Below are 25,088 nucleotides of genomic sequence, written 5' to 3'. Positions count from 1 at the left end.
ATTTTGACCCAGCGACAGTGAAGGAACAGCGATATAGTTCCAAGTCAGGATAGTGTGTGACTTGGAGGGGAACTTGCAGGTGGTGGCGTTTCCATGCATCTGCTGCTCTGGTCCTTCTAGTTGGCAGAGGTCGCAGGTTTGGAAGGTGCTGTCGAAGGAGCCTTGCTGCACTGCATCTTGTAGATGGTACATACTGCCGCCACTGTGCATCGGTGGTGGAGGGAGTGAAGGTTTGTTGATGGGGTGCCAATCAAGCGGGCTGCTTTGTCCTGGATGGTGTTGAGCTTCTGAAGTGTTGTTGGAGCTGCACCCATCCAGGCAAGTGGAGAGTATTCCATCACACTCCTGACTTGTGCCTTGTCGATGGCGGACAGGCTTTGGGGAATCAGGAGGTGAGTTACTCGCCGCAGGATTCCTAACCTCTGACCTACTCTTGTAGCCACAGCATTTATTTGGCTACTCCAGTTCAGTTTCTGGTCAATGGTAAACCCCAGGATGTGGGGGATTCAGCGATGGTAATGCCATTGAATGTCAAGGGAAGATGGTTAGATTCTGTCTTGTTGGAGATAGTCATTGCTTGGCACTTGTGTGGCGTGAAGGTTACTTGCCACTTATCAGCCCAAGCCTGGATATTATCCAGGTCTTGCTGCATTTCTACATGGACTGCTTCAGTATCTGAGGAGTCGCAAATGGTGCTGAACATTGTGCAATCATCAGCGAACATCCCCACTTCTGACCTTATGATTGAAGGAAGGTCATTGATGAAGCAGCTGAAGATGGTTGGGCCGAGGACACTACCCTGAGGAACTCCTGCAGTGATGTCCTGGAGCTCAGATGATTGACCTCCAACAACCACAACCATCTTCCTTTGTGCTACATACGACTCCGACCAGCAGAGAGTTTCCCCCTGATTCCCATTGACTTCAGTTTTGCTAGGGCTCCTTAAAGCCATTCTTGGTCAAATGCTGCCTTGATGTCAAGGGCAGTCACTCTCACCTCAACCTACTTAGGGAGTTTGGTGTGTGACAGGAGGTTCTCCTGCTCCCTATATTGGTCGTGTGTATACTGGCAAAAATCCTCCACTCGTTCTTTAAAGTATTCTTGTCCCTGTGCAGAATTATTGCTCTCACTATCCTATGAGTATCTGAGGAGAGCAGTAATGGAATGATTTCTGCTTCTCTTTTGCTTTAAACTTTCCTCCAGTTCCTGTATTGGCTTTTGACAGTGTGTGGTGGTCTGCTGTGTCACACTGGTTCCCATGCTGGTGGACGAGATTTAAGGGACTGTTTAACTCTTCTAAATTTTTTCTCCGACATTTTATCCTGGCCTTCATATCTCTATTTTCAGCATGACGTGTTGATAATTTTAAAAGGAAAATACTGCGGATGCTGGAAATCTGAAATAAAAACAAGAAATGCTGGAGATACTCAGCAGGTCTGGCAGCATCTGTGGAGAGAGAAGCAGAGTTAACGTTTCAGAACTGGCAAATATTAGAAATGTCAAAGGTTATAAGCAAGTGAGGTGGGGGTGGGGCAAGAGATAACAAAGGAGAAGGTGTAGATTGGACAAGGCCACATAGCTGACCAAAAGGCAAACAATATGTTAATGGTGTGTTGAAAGATAAAGCATTAGTACAGAAAAGGTGTTGACGGACTGAATATTAAACAGCCGCAAGTACAAACATGAAAAAAAAAGTGGGTAAGCAAACTGAACAAACTAAGATGAAATAAAACAAAACAAACACAAAAAAAATATATTGAAGGAAAAAGAAAAAAAATCTAACAAATAAAAGTAAAATGGAAGGCCTGTCATGCTCTGAAATTATTGAACTCAATGTTCAGTCCGGCAGGCTGTAGTGTGCCTAATCAGTAAATGAGATGCTGTTCCTCGAGCTTGCGTTTATGTTCACTAGAACACTGCAGCAATCCCAGGACAGAGATGTGAGCATGGGGGAGTTGAAATGGCAAGCAACCGGAAGCTCAGGGTCCTGCTTGCGGACTGAGCGGAGGTGTTCCGCAAAGCGGTCACCAATCTGCATTTGGTCTCCCCAATGTAGAGGAGACCACATTGTGAGCAGCGAATTCAGTATACTACATTGAAAGAAGTATAAGTAAATCGCTGCTTCACCTGAAAGGAGTGTTTGGGGCCTGGGATAGTGAGGAGACAGGAGGTAAATGGGCAGGTATTACACCTCCTGCGATTGCAGGGGAAGCTGCCGTGGGAAAGGGATGGGGTAATGGAGGAGTAGACCAGGGTATCACGGTGGGAACAATCCCTTCGGAATGCTGACAGGGGAAGGGAGGGGAAGATGCGTTTGGTAGTGGCATCACGCTGGAGGTGGCAGAAATGGCGGAGGATGATCCTTTGGATGTGGAGGCTGATGGGATGGAAAGTGAGGACAAGGGGAACAAGCGGTTCTGGAAGGGAGGGGAAGGGGTGAGGGTAGAGGTGCGGGAAATGAGCCGGACATGGTTGAGGGCCCTGTCAACCACAGTGGGGGCGGGGGGGTGGAATCCTTGGTTGAGGAAAAAGGAAGACATATCAGAAGCACTGTTATGGAAGGTAGCATCATCAGAGCAGATGCGCCGGAGACGGAGAAACTGGGAGAATGGAATGGAATCCTTACAGGAGGCAGGGTGTGAATAAGTGTAGTCGAGGTAGCTGTGGGAGTCGGTGGGCTTATAATGGATATTAGTAGACAACCTATCCCCAGAGATGGAGACAGAGAAGTCGAGGAAGGGAAGGGAAGGGAAGTGTCAGAGATGGACCATGTAAAGGTGAGAGAAGGGTTGAAATTGAAAGCAAAGTTGATAAAGTTTTCCAGTTCGGGGCAGGAGCAGGGAACGGCACCGATACAGTCATCAATGTACCAGAATAAGAGTTGGAGGAGGGGGCCTGAGTAGGACTGGAACAAAGAATGCTCGACATATCCCACCAAAAGACAGTCATAACTAGGACCCATGCGGGTACCCATAGCGACACCTTTTACTTGAAGGAAGTGTGTGGAGTTGAAGGAGAAGTTGTTCAATGTGAGAACAAGTTCAGCCAGGCGGAGGAGGGTGGTGGTGGATGGGGACTGGTTGGGCCTCTGTTCCAGGAAGAAGCGGAGAGCCCTTAAACCATCCTGGTGGGGAATGGAGGTGTACAGCAATTGGATGCAGGAGGTGTAATACCTGCCCATTTACTTCCTCTCTCCTCACTATCCCAGGCCCCAAACATTCCTTTCAGGTGAAGCAGCGATTTATTTGTACTTCTTTCAATGTAGCATACTGGTGGTGGATGGAGGTGTCGAGAGATAGTGAAGATAGTGAAGAGGAGGCGGTTGGGACCAGGAAACTGGAAATTGTCAAAATGACATAGGGTGTCAGAAGAGTCACGGATGTAGGTGGGAAGAGACTGGACCAAGGGAGAAAAGATAGTCAAGATAGGAAGAAATATGTTCAGTGGGGCAGGAGCAGGCTGAAACAATGGGTCTGCCGGGACAGTCCTGTTTGTGGATTTTGGGAAGGAGGTAGAAGCGGGCTGTCCGGGGTTGTGGGACTATGAGGTTGGAAGCTGATAATTTTATCACTTTATTTACATCTGATGAAAATGTACAGCTGCAGCCAAGGTCCTGTTGCAAACTGTTTTTTGGTCTAATCGGTCTCTTACTTTGAAACTTTGTTCCTTCAGCTTTTTGTTGAGATCGCAGTGGTTTCAGATTATTGTTAAAAATTCTACACAATTTACGTACGCTGACTACAGGTTCTTAATTTTTCTTTTTCATTTGCTTTGCTTGGATTAGTGTCTGAATCAATTCTGCTAGCTATTCAAGGTTCGCTACACTCTCCAAGAGGCAAACATGATCCTAATGATTTTTCCACATATAATCTGGATTGTGGAGCATATTTTTTCCAGTGCACTCCGAATGGTTATGCTCCATTTTGAGGGGCAACCAGTGACTCACCCCCCAATCTTATTCCTTCTCAGATCTGAGGTGATCACTGCCCCGGCCTATTTTAGGCTGGAGGTTATCCTTTCCTCCCCACTTCCTGTGGCAACTAGATTATCTAAACACCTGTTATTTTAAAACCTTGAACTCAAGCCCACCCCAGGGGTCCCAATGAAAGTCTGTTAGAGTAATTCTACCACAATTAAAGTCCCAACAAAAGTGATGGTTGCAAACCTCACGAAGCCACGCATGCTAGAATTAGACAGAATTAAGTGAGAATAACAGTACCTCAATCTACAGACTCCCTCTCACAACCTCAACCATTCTCAGTTTGCTAACTTTCAATCTCTAGACTCCTCCCAACCTTCAAGATAAAGATCCAACAGATCACTCCAATCTGTCAACCTTCAATATCCAGAGCATCCTGACTACGCTCAGCCTTGCCAACCCTCACAAAGAGACCCACCTCTGAACATTCAGAGTGCTGCTCAAACTTCAATACACAGACCGATCCACCCGACCATTCTCAGTTCGACCAACCCTCAAAATACAGATACCCTCCAACAACTTGTATTAACATAGCACCTTTAGCATGTTCCAAGATTCTTCACAGGAGCATTATAAAATTAAATTTGACACTGAGCCACATAAGGAGATACTAGAATAATAGAATGGTTACAGCACAGAAGGCTATTCAGCCCATCGTGTTCATGCCAGCTCTCTAAGCAATTCACAGAGTCCCACTTTCCCCACACTTTCTCCATAGCCCTGCAATTTTTTCCTCTTTAGATACATATCTAATTCCTATTTGAAAGACACAACAGAACCTGCCTCCACCACACTGTCAGGCAGTGTATTCCAGATCCTGACCTCTCGCTGTGTAAATAAGCTTTTCTTCATGTTGCCGTTGCTTCTTTTGTCATTCACCTTAAATCAGTGTCCTCTGGTTCTCAACCCTTCTGCTAACAGGCACAGTTTCTCCACAAGTCCCTCTGCTCCTGCACTGTCTTTAGAACTGTACCCTTTATATTGCCTCTCCTCGTTCTTTCTACCAAAATTAATCACTTCACACTTCTCTACATTAAATTTCATCTGCCACTTTTCTGCCCATTTCACCAGCCTGTCCTATTGAAGCCTATTACTATCCTCCTCACAGTTCACAAAACTTCTAAGTTTTGCATCATTTTGAAATTGTTCCCTGTACACCCAAGTCTAGGTCATTGATATAGATCAAGAAAAGCAGTGGTCCTAACTTGGCCTCCCTTGGGAACTCCAAAATATACCTTCCTCCAGTCTAAAAAAACAACTGGACACCACTACTCTGATCCCTATCATTCAGTCAATTTGGCATCCATGCTGCTACTGCCCCTTTTATTCCATTGGTGACTATGGGCTTCATCTTTGCTGACATGCCTGTTATGTGGCACTTCAATGTTGTCCCGGATCATTGTTTCTAAAAACTTTCCCACTCCCGAGGTTCAACTAACTAGCCTATACTTTCTGGGATTATCCTTACACCATTTTTTGAACAAGGGTGTAACATTTGCAATTCTCCAGTCCTCTGGCAGACTCCTGTATCTAAGAAGAGTTGGAAGATTATGGCCAGTGCTTCCGCTATTTCCACCCTTACTTCCCTCACTATCCTCAGATGTATCTCTTCCGCTCCTGCTAATGTGTAAACTTTTAAGTACAGCCAGCCCATTTAATACCTCCTCTATCAATTTTTCACCCATCCAGTGTCTCAAATACCCCCTTTTCACAATGATTAGGGAAGTATCTTCTTCCTTGGTAAAGACAGATGCAAACATTTAAAACCTCAGCCATGGCCCCAGGCTCCATGCAATATCCCCTTTTTGGTCCCTCCTTTCACCACCTTTTTACTGTTTATTTTCTTACAGAAGACATTTGGATTCCCTTTATGTTAGCTGCCAGTCTCTTCTCATACTCTTCCTTGACTGCTCTTAATTCTTTTTCAAATAGTGAGACCTGGAGGAGCAAATCTGCAGGGAACTCACAAAGATGTGCAAGAACTATAGAGTGGGGTACTTTAATTATCCAAATATCAACTGGGATAATGTTAAAGTAAAGGGAAGGGAGGGGGAGGAATTTCCAAACTGTGTTCAGGAGAACTTCCTTGACCAGTATGTTCTTGGTCCAACTAGGAAAGAGGCATTGCTGGATCTGGTGCTGAGGAATGAGGGGAGCCAAGTGGACCACATGTCTGTGGGAGAATACTTGGGTAAGAGTTATCACATCTTAGAGTTTAGATTAACAATGGAGAAGAGCAAGGAACAATCTAAAATAGAACCTCTGAATTGGAAGAGAGCTAACTTCAATGCCATGAAAAGGGATCTAGCCAGCGTAAAATGGAACTAAAGACTGACAGGAAAAACTGTAATGGAGCAATGGGTGATCTTTAAGGAGATGTTTCATTTACAGGCTAAGTACATTCCAACGAGGGCGAAAGGTAAGGGAAACAAGGCCAGGGCTCCTTGGATGACGAGGGACATAGAAAACGTGAAGAAGCAAAAAAAAATGCTGTATGATGCATATCAGGTGAATTCTTAAAGCGAGAACCAGGTCAAATACAATAAATTGAGAGGGGAAGTGAAGAGGAAAGTAAGACTGGCAAAGAGAGAATATGAAAATAGAATGGCAGTCAACATTAGCCGGAATACAAAAATCTTCTACCGGCATGTAAATAGTAAGCGGGTAGTTAGGGGTGGGGCTTGTCAGGGACAAAGAGGGTGTGATATTCTTAGAGGCTAGAATACTTAATGAGTACTTTGTATCAATGTTTACTAAGGAAGAGGATGCTGACAAAATATCAGTAGAAGCAGGTAGAGGTAATGGATGGGGTGAAAATTGTTAGGTAGGATGTACTGGAAAGACTGGCTCTGCTTAGAGTGGATAAATTACCTGGTTTGCATTCCTGGTTGCTGAGAGAAGTTGGGATCGAGATAGCTGAAGCTCATTCTTCAAATCTTCCCTAGATAGGGTGGCACAGTGGTTAGCACCGCAGCCTCACAGCTCCGGCGACCTGGGTTCAGTTCTAGGTACTGCCTGTGCGGAGTTTGCAAGTTCTCCCTGTGTCTGTGTGGGTTTCCGCTGGGTGCTCCGGTTTCCTCCCACAGCTAAAGACTTGCAGGTTGATAGGCAAATTGGCCATTATAAATTGCCCCCAGTGTAGGTATGTGGTAGGAGAATGGTGGGGATGGTAGAGAATATGGGGTTAATGTAGGATTAGTATAAATGGGTGGTTGTTGATCGGCACAGACTCGGTGGGCCGAAGGGCCTGTTTCAGTGCCGTATCTCTAAATAAATAAATATGGGGGAGGTGCTAGAGGACTGGAGAGTGGCAAATGTGACACCTTTATTTCAAGACTAAGTGTAAGGACAGTCCTAGTAAATACAGGCCAGTCAGTTTAACATCAGTGGTGGGTAAAGTTTTAGAAACAATAATCAGAAAAAAATTTAGTCACTCAGGGAGGTGTGAGTTAATTAGGGAGAACCAGCATGGATTTGTAAAAGGCAGATTGTGCTTGACGAATCTAATCGATTCTTTTGATGCAGTTAAAGAGAAGGCTGAAGTGAAATCAATGAATATTATCTATATGAATTTTAAGAACACCTACGACAAAATACCACATGAAACATTGGTTCACAAAATTGAGGTTCATGGAATTGGATAAAAAAAAAACTATCTGAAGGACAGGAAACAGGTAAATGATTTTTTCTGACTGGAGGATGGGAAACAAAGTGATTTTCCCCAAGGGTCAGTGCTTGGACCACTGTTTTTTTTTGATTTGTATAGATGACTTGGATATTGGAATACAGAGTAGAATTTCAAAATTTGCTGATATCAAACTTGGAGGTGTGGCAGACAGTAAGGATGATACCAATTGGCTGCAACAGGACATAGGCTAGGAGAATGGGCAGACAAGTGGCAGATGGAATTTAATAGAGAAGTGTGAGGTGATGCTGTTTGACAGAAGGGATGGGGAGAGGCAATATTGACTTAATGGCACATTTCTAAAGAGTGCACAGGGACAGAGGGACCTGGGGGTGCATATGCATATATTTTTGAGAGAGTGGTTAGCAAAGCATATGGGATCTTGGGCTTCATAAATAGAGGTATTGAGTACAAAAGCAGGGAAGTTATGCTTACCCTTTATAAAGCTCTGGTTAGGCTAAGATTAGAGTATTGCATCCAGTTCTGGTCATACTTCGGGAAGGATGTGCGCGTCCTGAAGAGGGTGAAGAGATATCCCAGAATGGTTGCAGGGATGAGAGATTTTAACTACAAAGATTAGGTTGGAGAAGCTGGGGTTGTTCTCCTTGGAGTAAAGGAGATTGAGGGGAGATTTGATAGAGGTGTAGAAGATTATGACAGATTTAGATAATGTAGACAAAAAAAGCTGTTCCCATTCACTGATGGTACAAGGACTATGGGACACAGATTTAAGGTTTTGGGCAAGAGATGCAAGGGGGAATATGAGGAAGAACTTGATTTTAAATGCAGCGAGTGGTAATGACCTGGAACTCGCTGCCTAAGAGGGTGGTAGAAGCAAAGACAATGAATGATTTCAAAAGGAAATTGGATGGGCACTTGAGGGAAAGAAATTAAGACCTATATGGATAGATCCAGGGAATGGGACTGACATAGACTCAATGTGCTGAAAGTCATAATGACACAAGGAGGCCAATGACTTCCCCTCTGATCTTTCTACATTCAACCTATTTCTCAACTGTATTGTCCACCTGTCATATGCATCCCTATTTTGCTTCATCTTATTCTGTCATCTAGGGGCCTCTGGATTTGTTTGTCCTATCTTTTCACCCTCGTGGGAATGTACCTCGACTGTCTGAACTATCCACTTTTTTTAAAAACAGCCCATTGTTCAATTACAGTTTGGCCTGCCAATCTTTGATTCCAATTTACCTGGGCTATATCCGTTCTCGCTCCATTGAGGCTGGACCTCCCTCAATTACTTTAATTCTGGATTACTCCGTGTCCTTTTCTATAACCAACCTAAATCTTATGATAGTATGATCACTGTTCCTAAACGTTCCTCTATTGACACGAACCACCTCATTCCTCAAAACCAATGCCTCCTTCCTTGTTGGACTGATGCAGAAAATTCTCCTGACACACTTCACAAACTCGTCCCCCTCTTTACACTATTACTACCCCAGTCTATATTAAGATAATGTCCCCCATTATAACTACTCTAATTCTTGCACCTCTCTGTAATTTCCTTACAAATTTGTTCCTCTATATCTATCATACTAGTTGGTGACCTATAGAATACACCCAGCAATGTTAAGGTACATCTGTTGTTTCTTAGCTTTAACCAAATAGATTCTGGCTTTGATGTCTCTAGGACATCCCGTCTCTCCAGAACTGTAATGTTCTCCTTAAGCAATATTGCTACTCTCCTCCTTTCTTTCTTTCCCTATCTTTCCTGAACACCTTGTATCCAGGAGTATTTAGTACCCAGTCCTGCCCTTTTTTGAGCCAGGTCTCGGTTATCACCATGACATCACATTCCCATTTGACTATCTGCGCTGAACCTATTTACCACACTCTGCACAGCTGAGCCAACTGTGGACCTGGCTCTGGCTGCAGTCTCCAGAGGAACCATCACCCTCACCACTTATCAGACCTGAATACCATTTGGAGCGCGAGATGCACTCAGGGGACTCCTGCACTACCTGCTTGGTCTTCCTTGACTGTCTGTAGTCATCCATTCTCTCTCTGCCTACATACTCTCAAGCTGAAGGGTGACCACATGTATAAACATGCTATCCATGAAACATTTAGCCTCTTGGATGCATCACAGTGACACCAGCAGCTGCTCAAGTTCTGAAACCTGGAGCTCGAGCTGCTGCAGTTGACACTTCCTGCACATGTAGTTGCCCAGGACATGTGAAGTGCTGTCAATTTCCACATGGACCATGCCCTGCTCTCCCTCTGTTTATTAGAATATTTATTTATTTAAGTCATAAGTATAAGACTCAATCAGCTTCTCTTGTGCTTGACATCACTTTTATAAGGTGGTTGACGGAAATGTTTTTAATTAATTATCTAAAAACCTTCGATTTTAATTTACTGAATAAAAACAGGACCTTTTGGTGCTTCCATCCCATGTTACTTAAATTTAATTTTAACCCTTAGGTCTGATTAATTGAACACTGATTTTAATGATAAATTATCAAATTGGCTTTAGTTTTCATACTAATTAATTGATTTTTCATACTTTATAGTTGATTAACTTGAAAACTTACCGCGGCACAGTGGTTAGCACCGCAGCCTCACAGCTCCAGCGACCTGGGTTCAGTTCTGGGTACTGCCTGTGCGGAGTTTGCAAGTTCTCCCTGTAACTGCATGGGTTTCCTCCGGGTGCTCCGGTTTCCTCCCACAGCCAAAGACTTGCAGGTTGATAGGTAAACTGGCCATTGTAAATTGCCCCTAGTGTAGGTAGGTGGTAGGAGAATGGTGGGAATGTGGTAGGGAATATGGGATTAATGTAGGATTAGTATAAATGGGTGGTTGTTGGGCGGCACAGAATTGGTGGGCTGAAGGGCCTGTTTCAGTGCTGTATGACTGACTCTCTATGACTAAAACTCAACCCAGGTGAATCCTTGACCTGCGGCGTCAGATTTTTTTCATTCTCCCGTTCGGTTCAGACTCTCAGTCCTGGCCCACTTCATGTTGCTTCGCCCCGCTTTGCTTCTGCACCCGGCCCGCTTTTTGTGTCTCCGCCCCTCTCCCGGCCTGTGGGTTACTCCTAGGCAGATGACCGAAAGTTTGGTCAAAGAGGTATGTTTTAAGGAGAGTCTTAAAGTACAGTGATAGAGGTAGAGAGGTTTAAACAAGTGACTTCCAGAGTCTTGGCAGCTGAAGGCATGGCCACCAATGGGAATGATTAAAATCAGGGATGCTCAAGAGGCCAGAATTGAAGCTGTAGATTTCGCAGAGTGTTTGTGGGGCTGGAAAAGATTAGAGAGATGGGAAGGAGTGAAGCCATGGTCGGATTTGAATGCAAAGGTGAGAATTTTGAAATCGAGGCCTTGCTTAACTGGGAGCCACGGTAGGTCAGCAAGTACAGGGGTGACAGGTGAATGGGACTTGGTGCAAGTTAGGACACAGATAGCAGAGTTTTGGATGACCTCAGGTTTACGGTGGGTAGAACGTGGGAGACTGGCAAGGAGTGCTTTGGAATTGTCAAGTCTAGAAGTAACAAAGGCATGGATGAGGGTTTCAGCCACAGATAAGCTAGGGCAGGGGCGGAATCAGGCAATGATATGCAGGTGGGAATAGGCGGTCTTAGCGATGACGCAGATGTGTGATTGGAAGCTCATCTCAGGGTTAAATATGACACCAAGATTGTGAACAGTCTAGTCCAGCCTCAGACTGCGGATGGAGTCAGCAGCTAGGGAACAGAATTTGGAGTGAGGACCGAAAACAATAGCTTCCGTCTTCCCAATATTTAGTTGGAGGAAATTTCTGCTCATCTAGTATTGGATGTTGGACAAGCAGTCTGATCGTTTAGCGACAGTGGAGGAGTCGAGAGCAGTGTCGGTGAGTCAGAACGGGCATCGCCAGCATACATGTGGAAACTGACGCTGCATTTTTGGGTGACATTGCCGAGGGGCAGCATGTCGGTGGGAAATAGATCCTTTAGGAACACCAGAGTTAACAGTAGGAGTGGGAAGAGAAGCCACTGCAGGTGATTATTCTCTTGCTGTGATCAGATACATGAGAATGGAAGCAGGCGAGTGCAGTCCCACCCAGCTGGAATAAGGTAGTGAGGGGTGTTGGAGGAGGTGGGGGGGGTGGGAAATAGCGTGGTCAACCACGTCAAAGGCTGCAGACAGGTTCAAAAGGACAAGGAGGGATAGTTTATCTTTGTCATAGTCACATAGGATGTCATTTGTGTCTTTGATAAGAACCGTTTTGGTACCGTGGCAGCGACATGACTACCCAGTGCTGCCCAGCTTCAATATACAGACATTGCCAACCATTCTCAGTGTTGCCCAACCCTCAATATACAGACTTGATAATTCCCAGTGCTGCTAAACCCTCCATAGTGACACTCCACCCACAACACACAAAGCCTTGCTAACCCTTGATATACTGAACCCTAGGCCATTCCCAGTGCTTCTCGATGATTGATGTGCAGACCACCCCACCACCCTGACCATTCTCAATTCTGTCAATCCTCAATATAGAGACCCAGCCCAAACGTTCCCAGAGCTTCTCAACCATCAATATTCAGGCCCCTCCCCCGACTACTCCATGCAGCTGACCCTCAATATGCAGACACCCCAAAACATTTCATGCTCCACAATTCTCAATATCATCCTTCAGCATACAGAACTGACCAAACTCGATCTACCTAATCATTAATATACAGAATGCCTCACCACTCTCATTGAGGCCCTACCTTCATCACAATTTAATCCTTTGTCCAAAAGGCTGCAAACATACTTTACAGGAGTGGGGGGAACTGGTCAGAGATTGGGAGCAGGAATTGTAATGGAAAACCCTCCTCCACTTACTGCAGGGGAACAAGGTCAGCTGTAATACCTCAATGCCAGCAGAAACCAGCTAACACAGTATATATGATGATAGAAGCCGGGGAAGCCCAGATCCAATGTCTTGGTATTCTATATATGAGGGTGCGTAACCATGTTAAGGACCCTCTATTCTCAGTGGCTTTCCTAGGCCATCATCATTGCCCTTACCTGGCTATTTGTTAACCTGTGTATTTTTGGGTCCCAGAGACACTTGGGACACTTGCAGGGTAAATGAAAGCAAAAAACCAAATAACCAGTTTGCTAGATCAGGGTTGTCAGTGCCAGTTGAGTCCATAACGATTGACAGAAAGGGCAGGAAAGAGATTAGAGTTCACTCAGTTCACTTGGATTCAAACACTTTACTGTACAATTATAGCAGAGAATGCACAAATATACAGTGTGTCTATCAGCACCCAATACGATAACCCGTCTCCCCTTCACAATCCCACATGCAGCATTTACAGCTCCTCTTATATCTTTCCCACACAAAACATGAAGCTTTTGGAGACCAGTTAGTGTGTAAAGGCCAAGACAATATTGCACAAGATGGAGAGCAGAGGCTGGTGACTGGAATGAGATCCCACCACTGCCTGCACTGCTCATCGTACAGCCCAGTCTGGGCAGAGAAACAACTAACAGGGTCAACATCCCATCCCTTTCTCAGACATCTGTGTATCTCTAAAGGGAGGAGTGAGTTTAAAAACAGACACAACTGGACATACTGAGTAAATATGAAGCACAAGGCACCTCACTAGTGTACAAGGCACTGGAGAGAAGGTGAGGAGTGGATTAATGGGGCCAGAGACTGTGCACCCAGTGGGGACAGCAGCATTTGCTATATGAGCTGAGTTAAAATTGGACCTATACAATTCACCCAAGCAGAGTGCACCAGGAGCAGCCTATACAGCCTGTCTAGTCAGCAACTGAGGGATACAAGAGTTTGTGCATTCTTTGAAAAAAACAAACATTTGCCCATTACAACCAAATCAAATTCAGGCAAGTCCATGTGGCAGGAGGCATCCAGCAGCGTCACTCAGGTTGATATCAATTTAGTTACAAGTCGTTCATCCTGCAGAAATCCACCAAATGTTTTCACAGACTCAGCCATTTCCAGCAGCTTTTACAATCCAAAGTTTTATGACTGTAATGTTTGCAGTCACCTTGTTATTTGATTGTCATCAATATTTTTCAACTATAGAAAAACTGTTTAGATTTACAAGAATATTCCTCAGGCAGGATAGCGAGGGACAGGCCACCTTTAACGGCCCCATCTTCAAGGCTGTGTGAGGAGACGAGGACGGGTCAAGAATCACTCCAGTGTCTGGGTGTGTTACACGATACCAAGAGGCAGCTCACTTCATTTATAAACCATCAGAGTTAAAAATCTGATACCATTTATTTCCAAACCGACAAGTGAAGTGCATTCATAATTTTTTAATGGTTTTAAAAAAGGACTCGTATGTAGATTTTGGAAACCGTAACCATATAGCATGATGTAGTGAATACTTAAAACCAGTTCGCTGGGAATTTATCACATTTTGCCACAAGAAAGACAATTGGTGATGTTTAGGAGAAAATCAGGGCTTTGAGCCTGATGAAGAGGGCTAGGCCTCCTCTCTGACAGTGCAAGGAATCAGGGTTTGGTTTCTGCCAGCACAATGTTGGTTGTTACAAAGATGAAGCAGGATATTGACCACACCAACACAAAGACGACCCAAAAGATATGTTTGAAGGGAGATCTGTACTTATTCTGAACATCATTACCGAACACAAGCCCAATGTCCTTTCTGCTGAAGTAGACCAAGCACGCAGGGATGATGTACTGAATGCCAGTACCAGCATAAGAACCAGTGATGCCCACCAGAGTTTCCAGGTCATGGGTGCAGAATGCCACCAGTATGGGAGGAACGATGGTAATTAGTGGAAAGATGATTCGGTCAATGAGCCATGGGTACATTCCCCCTTCTCTGTGGAAGACAGTTTTCCAGTTATTGCGTAACGTAACTGCAATTATTGGGAAGTTTGTGCTGATTGTAAAAACGGGGAAGAGTCCCAAGAAGTAGCGGATGAAGGGCACACTGATGACATTGCAATCGCTGGTGAAGTTGAGGGTGTACATGTCCTTCAGGTTACTGAAGCAGAAGATGGCAGTGAAGGACAGAAGGCTGTAGAAGGCCAGGATGAGCACGTAGTCTACCATGACCAGCTTGTTCATGTGCTTCTTCTTACTGATAGGGGTAATGAGCGAGGGCAGGGAATGTTGACACATGAAGGAGTAGACGCACACACCAAACAGGTTCGGGATGCCAGAGAAGTTCGCAATAGGGGGATGACCCTCTCCTGTACCCTTACTGATCCTGATCAAAGCCAGAATGATCATGATTATAAAAGCTGCAAGGCAAGGGGAGAGAGCAGTCAGAAAATAAACATCAGTTTAATATATTGTAGAACAAAACAAGTCACAGGTAATCCACGTTAAAAAGCTAACATTTCAGGTTGATGACCTTTATGTTGGGAAACAGAGGGCTTAGAGAGAGAGGAACTGAAGGAAATCAATATTAGTAGAGAAATGGCGTTGGGGAAATTGATGGGATTGAAGGCCGATAAATCCCCAGGGCCTGATGGTATGCATCCCAGAGCACTTAAGGAAATGGCCCCAGAAATAGTGGATGCATTGGTGGTCATCTCCCAAGATTCTATAGACTCTGGAACAGTTCCTACGGATTGGAGGGTAGCTAATGTAACCCCACTATTTAAAAAGGGAGGTAGAGAGAAAGCAGGGAATTATAGACCAGTCAGCCTGACGTCAGTAGTGCAGAAAATTCTAGAGTCCATTATCAAAGATTTTATAGCAGAGCACTTAGAGAACAGTGGTAGAATCGGAGAGAGTCAGCATGAATTTACGAAAGGGAAATCATGCTGGTCAAATCTACTAGAATCTTTTGAGGATGTAAGTAGTAGAGTTGATGAGGGGGAGCCAGTGGATGTGGTTTATTTGGACTTTCAGAAGGCTTTCGACAAAGTCCCAAATAAGAGATTAGCGTGTAAAATTAAAGCGCATGGGATTGGGGGTAGTGTATTGTAATGGATAAAAAATTTGTTGGCGGACAAGAAACAAAGAGTAGGGAAAATGGATCTTTTTCCGAATGGCAGGCAGTGACTAGTGGGGTACCGCAGGGATCAGTGCCAGGACCCCAGCTATTCACAATATATATTAATGATTTAGATGAGGGAACTAAATGTAATATCTCCAAATTTACAGATGACACAAAACTGGGTGGGAGGGTGGGTTGTGAGGAGGATGCAGAGGTGCTTCAGGGTGATTTGGACAAGTTGAGTGAGTGGGCTAATGCATGGCAGATGCAGTATAATGTGGATAAATGTGAGGTTATCCACTTTGGTAGCAAAAACAGGAAGGCAGATTATCTGAATAGCTATAAACTGAAAGGGGAATATGCAACGAGACCTGGGTGTTCTCGTACACCAGTCTCTGAAGGTAAGCATGCTGGTCCAACAGGCAGTAAAAAAGGCCTTCATAGCGAGAGGATTCGAGTACAACAGCAGGGATATTTTGCTGCAATTATACAGGGCCTTGGTAAGGCCACACCTGGAATATTGCATGCAGTTTTGTTCTCCTTATCTGAGGAAGGATGTTTTTGCTACAGAGGGAGTGCAGCGAAGGTTTACCAGACTGATTCCTGGGATGGCTGGACTGATGTATGAGGAGAGATTGAGTCAGTCAGGATTATGTTCAATGGAGTTCACAAGAGTGAGGGGGGATCTCATAGAAACCTATAAAATTCTACCAGGACTTGACAGGATAGATGCAGGAAGGATGTTTCCGATGGTGGGGGAGTCCAGAACTTGGGGGCATAGTCTAAGGATACTGGGTAAGCCTTTCAGGACTGAGATGAGGAGAAATTTCTTCACCCAGACAGTGGTGAGCCTGTGGAATTCTCCACCACAGAAAGCAGTTGAGGCCAAAACATTGTATGTTTTCAAGAAGGAGTTAGATATAGCTCTTGGGTCTAAAGGGATCAAAGGATATGGGGAGAAAGAGGAAACAGGTTACTGAGTTGGATGATCAGCCATGATCATAATGAATGGCAGAGCAGGCTCGAATGGCCTACTCCTGCTCCTATTTTTTATGTATCTATGTTTTTATCTGACCAACAGGTTTTAAGCAAGCAATGTCAGGGAAAGAAGGGAGGGGATGAAAGAGCAAGAGAGGGTGTGAGATAGGGTGGAAAGAGGAGATTAAACTACATAGAATTCTAGAATATACAGCACACAAACAAGTCATTCAGCCCAACCAGTTCATGCTGGCATCTCTGTTCCAATCAAACTTCCTCTCATTATCAACTTAACCCTCTATTCCACTGTCCCTCATATGCTTGTCTAGCCTCTCCTTATTCACCTCAACTGCTCCGTGTGACAGCGAGTTCCACATTCTCACCACTCTCTGGGTAAAGAAGTTTCTTCTGAATTTCCCATTTGATTTCTTGATGACTATCTTATATTGATGCCTCTTGTTATGCTCTTCTCCACATATGGAAATATTCTCTGTATTCAATATCAAAACCTTTCAAAATTTAAAACCTCTAGTAGGTCACCCCTCAGCCTTCTTTATTCAACGGTAAAAAATAGAAGACCCATAATAATTAATAAGGTCCAGCATGGGAGATTGGTTAAGGAGGTAAGAGCCCATGGGATCCAGGGCAATTTGGCAAATTGGATCCACAATTGGCTCAGTGACAGGAGGCAGAGGGTGATAGTCGAGGGTTGTTTTTGTGATTGGAAGCCTGTGACCAGTGGTGTACCACAGGGATTGGTGCTGGGACCCTTGCTGTTTGTAGTGTACATTAATGATTTAGACGTGAATATAGGAGGTATGATCAGTAAGTTCCCAGATGACACGAAAATTGGTGGTGCCGTAAATAGTGAGGAGGAAAGCCTTAGATTACAGGACGATATAGATGGGCTGGTAAGATGGGCAGAGCAGTGGCAAATGGAATTTAATCCAGAGAAGTCTGAGGTGATGTATTTTGGGAGGACCAACAAGGCAAGGGAATATACAATGGATGGTAGGACCCTAGGAAGTACAGAGGGTCAGAGGGACCTTGGTGTACTTGTCCATAGATCAGTGAAGGCAGCTGCACAGGTAGATAAGGTAGTTAGAATGCATACTTGCCTTTATTAGCCAAGACATAGAATATAAGAGCAGTGAAAGCTGAGGGGGGACCTGATTGAGGTATACAAAATTATGGGGGACATAGATAGGAAGAAACTTTTTCCCTTCGTGGAAGGATCAATCACCAGGGACATAGATTTAAGGTAAGGGGCAGGAGGTTTAGAAGAGATTTGAGGAAAATGTTATTCATCCAGAGGGTGATTGGAATCTGGAACACACTGCCTGAAGAGGTGGTAGAGGCAGGAACCATCACAACATTTAAGTAGTATTTAGATGAGCACTTGAAACGCCATTGCATACAAGGCTACAGGCCAAGTGCTGGAAAATGGGATTAGAATAAAATAAAAAATAAAAATAAATAATAAACTCGGATTGTTTTCACTGGAACGACGGAGGTGGAGGGACAACATGATAGAGGTTTACAAAGTTATGAGTGGCATGGACAGAGTGGATAGTCAGAAGCTTTTTCCCAGGGTGGAAGAATCAGTTACTAGGGGTTACTAGGTTTAAGGTGCGAGTGGCAAAGTTTAGAGGGGATGTGCGAGGCAAGTTCTTTACACAGAGGGTGGTGAGTGCCTGGAACTTGCTGCCGGGGGAGGTGGTGGAAGCAGGTACGATAGCGACATTTAAGAGGCATCTTGACAAATACATGAATAGGATGGGAATAGAGGGATACGGTGCCCGGAAGTGGAGAAGGTTTCAGTTTAGACAGGCATCAAGATCGGCGCAGGCTTGGAGGGCCGAATGGCCTGTTCCTGTGCTGTACTGTTCTTTGTTCTTTGAATAGATAGGCTTGATGGCCGGCACGGACACAATGGGCTGAAGGGCCTGTTTCTGTGCTGTATAATTCTATGACTATGATCCAGTCGGTTCATCCTTTCCTAATACATATAACCTTAGCTCTGGTAACATCCTTGTAAATCTTGTACACTCCAGTGCCTCAACGTTTTTCTTTTATAGTACGGAGACGAGAACTGTACACTGTACACAAAGTGTAGTCTAAGCAAGGTTCAATACAAGTTTAACATAACTTCTCTACTTTTCAATTCTATCCCTCTAGAAATAAACCTCTGTTTGGTTTGCTTGTTATGGCCTCGTTAACCTGCGTCACTATTATGTATCGTGATTTATGTATCTGTATTTCCAGATCCCTTTGCTCTTCTTCCTCAGTTCGATTCTTATTTTCCGAGTAATATGTGCTCACCTTATTTTTCAAACCAAAATACAATTGGCAAATTAATTCCAACACAAGTGTGAAGTATTACACGCCAATTCTGCAAGTTCGTTGTCATCGTGTAATTTGTTGGAGTCCTTCTCAGTACTGACTATCCCTCCCAATTTGGTGTTGTCTGCAAATTTAGAAATTGTGTTTTGATTGCAAAGTCTAAATCTTAGTCTTAATATAAAGTGTGAGCAACAGTGGTCCCTGCACTGATACTCGTGGGACCCCACTTCCCACCTTCTGCTACTTGAACCCCTACTTTCTTCTTTCAGTCTTACAGCCAGCTGCCTATCCATTCTGCGTCTCGTGTCCCTGACTCTGCAAATTCTGACTCTGCATATTCTGACATTATTCATCAACCTCTTATATGGTAGATTATCAAAGACCTTTTGGAAATTTAAATATACTACATCTGCTGCATTACCCTTGTCTACTCTCTGTTATGCTTCAATAAATTCAATTAGATTGGTCAAGCAAGACTTTCCCTTTTGAAATCCATGTTGACTATTCATTATTATTTTTTGTTTTCTTGATGTTTTTTTATTTCTCTTTTAGTAGGGATTACATTATTTTCTCTATCACCGATAAGCTGACTGGTCATTAGTTCCTTGGACATGTGCTATCTCCCTTCTTAAATTATAGATTTAACATCAACTCTCCACCAGTTCTTTTGCACACCTTTTTCTAACAAAATATTAAATGTCAAAAAAGATTATAGTACCAGGACAAGTAAAGAAAAAACAGATGGATCTAGGGCAGCTGTAAATGGCAAGAGCAGAATCATCTCTGCTGTCAGAAAAATGGGAGCAGTGGTTATGATCCAAAATTGTTGAACTCAATGCTGAGTCTGAAGGTTGCAAAGTGCCTAATCAAAAATGCTGTTCCTCGAGCTTCCGTTGAGCTTCATTAGCGGATAAGAGGCCAAAACCTTAGAGATCAGAGAGCAGTGGAACAGAGAATTAAAATGGCAAGCAACTGTAAGCTCCATCAAGTTTGTGGACGAAACAGAGGTGTTCAGCAAAGCAGCCACACAATCTGTCTTTGGTCTTCCCAATGTAAAGGAGACAAAATTGCACGCAGCAAATACTAAATTGCAAGTAGTGCAAGTAAATTGCTATTTCACCTGGAAGGAGTATTTGGAGTCCTGGACAGTGGGAAGGGTGAGGGTAAAGGGCAGATGGTACATCTCCCACACTTGCATGGGTACAGGAAGGGGTGTTGGAAGATGCTTGAAGAGTGGACCAGGGTGTCACAGAGGGAACAGCTGAAAGTGGGGAAGAGGGGGAAGATGTTTTTGGTCGTGGGATCACGCTGGAGGTTGTGGAAATGAGAGGATGATCTACTGAATGTGGAGGCTAGTAGAGTGGAAGGTGAAGTCAAGGCTCGTGGCTCTGGGAGGGAGGGGAAGGGGTGAGAGCAGAAGCGCAGTATATTGGACAGACACTTGAGGGCCGTGATCACTGTAGAGGAGAATCCTCAGTTGGAGAAAAGGTAGGACATATTGGAGTATAGGAACAAAGGAAATAGGAGTAGGCCATTCGGCCCCTCGAGCCTGCTCCCCATTCAACTAGATCATGGCTGACCTTCTACCTCAACACCATTTCCCTGCACTAACCCCATATCCCTTGATATCTTTAATATCCAGAAATCTATCGATCTTTGTCTTGAATATACTCAATGACTGAGCTTCCTCCATCTCCTGGAGTAGAGAATTCCAAAGATTCACCACCCTCTGAGTGAAGAAGTTTCTTCACATCTCAGTCCTAAATGGCCTGACCCTTATTCTGACCCCTGGTTTTAGACTTGCCAGCCAGGGGAACATCCTTCCTGCGGGAGCCCTGTCGAGCCTGGTAAGAATTCTGTATGTTTCAATGAGATCACCTTTCATTCTTCTAAACGCCAGAGAATACAGGCCCAGCCTCCTCAATCTCTCCACACAGGACAATCCCACCATCCCAAAAATTACAGAAAATGCTGGAAATACTCAGCAGGTCTGGCAGCATTTGTGGAGGGAGAAGCAGAGTTAACGTTTCAGGTTTGTGACCTTTCATCAGTTGATTTGTCACAGACCTGAAATGTTAATTCTGTTTCTCTCTCCACAGATGCATCCAGACCTGCTGAGTATTTCCAGCACTTTGTGTTTATTTCAGATTTCCAGCATCTGCAGTATTTTGATTTCATCCCAAAAATCAGTCTGGTGAACCTTTGCGTACTCCCTCTATGGCAAGTATATTCTTCCTTAGATAAGGAGACCAAAACTGTACACAATACTCCAGGTGTGGTCTTACAAAGGCGCTATAAAATTGCAGCAAGATTTCTTTACTCCTGTACTCAAATCCTCTTGTGATAAAGGCTAACATAGGATTTGCCTTCCCAATTGCTTGCTGCATCTGTATGTTAGCTTTCAGTGACTTATGAACAAGGACACCCAGGTCCCTGGGGACATCAACACTTCCCAAACCCCTCACCATTTAAGAAATACTCTGCCTTTCTGTTTTTCCTACTAAAGTGGATAAATTCACATTTCTCATTATATTCCATCTGCCATGTTCTTGCCCACTCACTCAGCCTGTCCAAATCCCCTTGAAGCCTCTTTGCATCCTCCTCACAACTCACATTCCCACCTAGTTTTGTGTCATCAGCAAACTTGAAAATATTACATTTGGTCCCCACATCCAAACCATTGACAAAGATTGTGAATAGCTGGGACCCAAACACTGATCCTTGCAGTACCCCACTAGTCATAGCCTGCCAACCTGAGAATGACCCTGTTGCTGGGTAAAAATCCTGGAACTCGCTTCCTAACAGCACTGTTGGTGTACCTACACCCCAAGGACTGCAGCAGTTCAAGAAAGCAACTCACCACCACCTTCTCAAGGGCAATTGGGGATAGTCAATAAATGCTGGCCTAGCCAGCGATGCCCACATCCCCCAAACAATTTTTTTTTTTTTTTTTTTAAATGCTCTCCTGGCCAGCCTTCCATCTTTCACTCTCAAACATTAGTTCTCCCAAAGCTCTGCTGCCTGTATTGTTACTCTCACCAAGTCCCACTCACCAGTAACTAAACTGTATTGGTTCCTGGTCCAACAATGGCTATTTTAAATTTTGCATCCTGGTGTTCAAATCCCTCTATGGCCTCTACCCTGTTTATCTATAAAACCTCCACCAGCCCTACAATCCTCGAATAACACTCTGTTCTTCCAAATCTTGCCTCTTGTCCACCACTACGTCCTGCATCCCACAATTGGTAGTCATGCTTCCGCCATCTAGACCTTCAGCTCTGAATCTTCCTCTCTAAATCTCTCTGCCTCTCCCTCCTTGGTCCTAATGTCACCTTTGGCTCTGTATCAATTTTGTCTGGTTACAGTCCTGTGTAACACCTTAAGCTGTTTTACTACACTAAAGATGCTATACAAGTGCAGAATATTGTTGTTGTTTTGCATGAACAGTAGATCATAGATATCAGATTGATGCTACACAGATTTATGTAGTATCCTTCCCAGTTGAGAGAGGGGGGAGAATTCCATTCAACAGTCTGGGCTGCAGTGAATCCCAAGTCACAAGAAACATTCTGTGCTGGAGACTCCCAAAACTCCCTTTTCAATTCGAAGTTGTGAAGATTCATTCCTCCAAGCTTATCACCCAACAGTGTACTGAATGCTCCATGTTTTCCCTGGATCATGGAATCTAAATGCTCCATTCCCCCTGGAACAGCCTCCCAGATATTGAAGCTCATAACTTGTAATGACATTGCCTCTTGTAGAAATGTGTCATGGCACCATGTACGCATAGATTGCAAAATGATTTATAGCTCTGATCGTCAAAGGAATTCAAAGGCATTATTCACTCATTATCTAAAACTATAAGCCATTCCAAAGAGTGGCAGAGAGCCAGCACACCCTACCACTTCTAGGACAAATGCCATACACACTTAACAGTTCTCCAGTCAAAAGAAAATCCTATTTGCATTAGTGTTTCTGGATGATTGGGATTTAACTCAAGTAATAAGGTGTGCAATGCAAAATAAAGGATATTTTCACAGTAACTTTAAAATTTAATAGATGGCCAGACATGTAATTTATTTCACTTGCAACTCTCTTATAATAAAAAAAAACAGGAGGTCGATTACACTGGCTGCAGGTTATTTAACAAAAGTTACGATTCATATATATTATATCCAATTAAATCCTCAGTTTCAGATTTTTCTTATTTTATTTCCTCTCTTGAAGCTGCAGTATGCCCAGAAAGACAGGTGCTTTGACACATCACCCAACTGCTCTTTCTTCACATTCAATTGTCAACAGGATATTTGACCATGGGGGCATCACTGTTGAGCATAATCCTACCTTCAACTCTCATCCCGCCACACAGGGAGGGATAAGGGCACACAAACCCAGACAGCTCTATCTAGCAGCTCTTGCCGGAAGATAAGCCTGACTGATTTCCCACTCTCCAGCCCAAGGGCAGTAATACCAATGCTGATGCCTGACTCAGATGAATGAATTCCATGTAGACATGGAACAAAACGGGACATCTTCCTCATTCGCTGCCACATCAAATGATAACTTTACCCACAGATACAGCCATCGAGGAGCTTGCTGGCTGGATTTGACCAGAACACCAAATGCAAGGGAGACAATGGTTTCTCTTGGTGCCACATGGTAGGTATGGATGCAGGAGGGAATGGCTGCTTATGTCAAATACTGGGAAAGACCGACACCAGCAACACGCAGTAGGCGTTTGTGTTCTGCTCAGGTGAGTAAGCTCCATTCACCAGCATCAAGTAATAGCACTTTTTAAAATATAACCTTGGTTTAAAGTAGAAAAGGACAAGGAACAATGAAAAGTGAAGAGACTCAATTGGAAAAGGGTTAATTTCAGTGACTTAAAAAGGAATTTGGCCCAAGTGGACTGGAATCAAAGATTAGCAGGCAAAACAGTAATGGGAAGTCTTTAAGAAGATTCCCACAAAGGAGAAAGGAAGCTTATCCAAGCTGAAGCTTCCTGGATGACTGAAGAAACTGATATTAAAATGAAACAGTAAAGGAGGCATATAATATCAGATTCACAACACAATAGAAGCAGAATACAGAAAGTACAGTGGAGAACTAAAAAAGGAAATAAGGGGCAAAGACAGTTTGAGAATAGATTAGCAGCTAACATAACAGGGAACACAAGTATTGTACGAATATTTAAAGAATAAAAGGATACTCAAAGGAAGGGTGGGACTGATAGATCAAAAAGATCTTGTAGTGTGGAGAGCATGGCTGAGGCATTAAATGAGTACTTTGCATCTGTCTTCACTGGAGAAGAGGATGCTACCAATATTACAGTAAAAGGAAGAGGGAGTAGCAATATTGGATAGGAAAAAAATATCAGAGGTACTTAAACATTCAGCAAATTAAAATTACTCCATCTCGAAGACCATCACACTTGCACACCACTCCTTTACCTCCCACTTCCTAAACTGTCCCATCTGCGCATCAGCCATAGCTCAGTTGGCAACACACACACCTCTGAGTCACAAGATTTTGAGTTCAAATCCCCCTCCAGGACTTGAGCAGAAAAATTAAGGCTGACACTCCAGTGCTGCAGTGTCAGAGATGGCATCTTTCAGATGAGACATTAAACGGAGGCCCCATCTTCCCTCTCAGGTGGATGTAAAAGATCCCATAGCATTATTTCTAAGAGCAGCAGGGGAGTTATTCCCAGGGTCTTGGCCAATATTACCCCTCAATCAACATCACAAAAACAAATCGGATCATTATCACATTGCTGTTTGTAGGAGCTCGCTGTGCACACATTGACTACCACGTTTCCTATATTACAACAGTGACTATACTTCAAAAGCACTTCATTGGCTGTAAAGTACTTAGATATCCACTGGTCATGAGAAGCGCTATATAAATGCATTTTTTTTTCAAACACAGCACAGGTTAGATGCAGAGTAAAGCTCCCTCTACACTATCAAACACTCCCAGGGCAGGTACACCACCAGTTAAATACTGAAGAAACCTCCTTCAACAGGGATCTGTCACTGGGACCATGAAGGGGCACCACTGGCATCACCAGGAGAGAAAATGCACAGGATCGCAAGACAACAAAAAGTGTAAACATCTGTGGAAAGAGAAGCTTCTCTCTCCACAGATGCTGCCAGACC

At 43.9% G+C, this 25,088-nt stretch overlaps 1 protein-coding gene across 1 annotated transcript in view; it reads right to left on the bottom strand.

Annotated features, from left to right (window-relative positions):
- Positions 1–12,879: 12,879 nt before the first annotated feature.
- tmem104 (transmembrane protein 104) overlaps positions 12,880–25,088 on the bottom strand; it is a 246,945-nt gene continuing 234,736 nt past the window's right edge. Inside the window, exon 9 of the mRNA XM_068057817.1 lies at positions 12,880–14,905. Within this exon, the coding sequence (XP_067913918.1) occupies positions 14,148–14,905 (758 nt within the window). The 3' untranslated portion in view covers positions 12,880–14,147. The remainder of the gene's footprint in view (positions 14,906–25,088) is intronic.

Source organism: Heterodontus francisci, chromosome 26 (genome assembly GCF_036365525.1).
Source record: "Heterodontus francisci isolate sHetFra1 chromosome 26, sHetFra1.hap1, whole genome shotgun sequence".
NCBI lineage: Eukaryota > Metazoa > Chordata > Chondrichthyes > Heterodontiformes > Heterodontidae > Heterodontus > Heterodontus francisci.
Note: the sequence above shows the minus strand (reverse complement) of the source record. Positions and strands in the feature narration are given on the sequence as shown.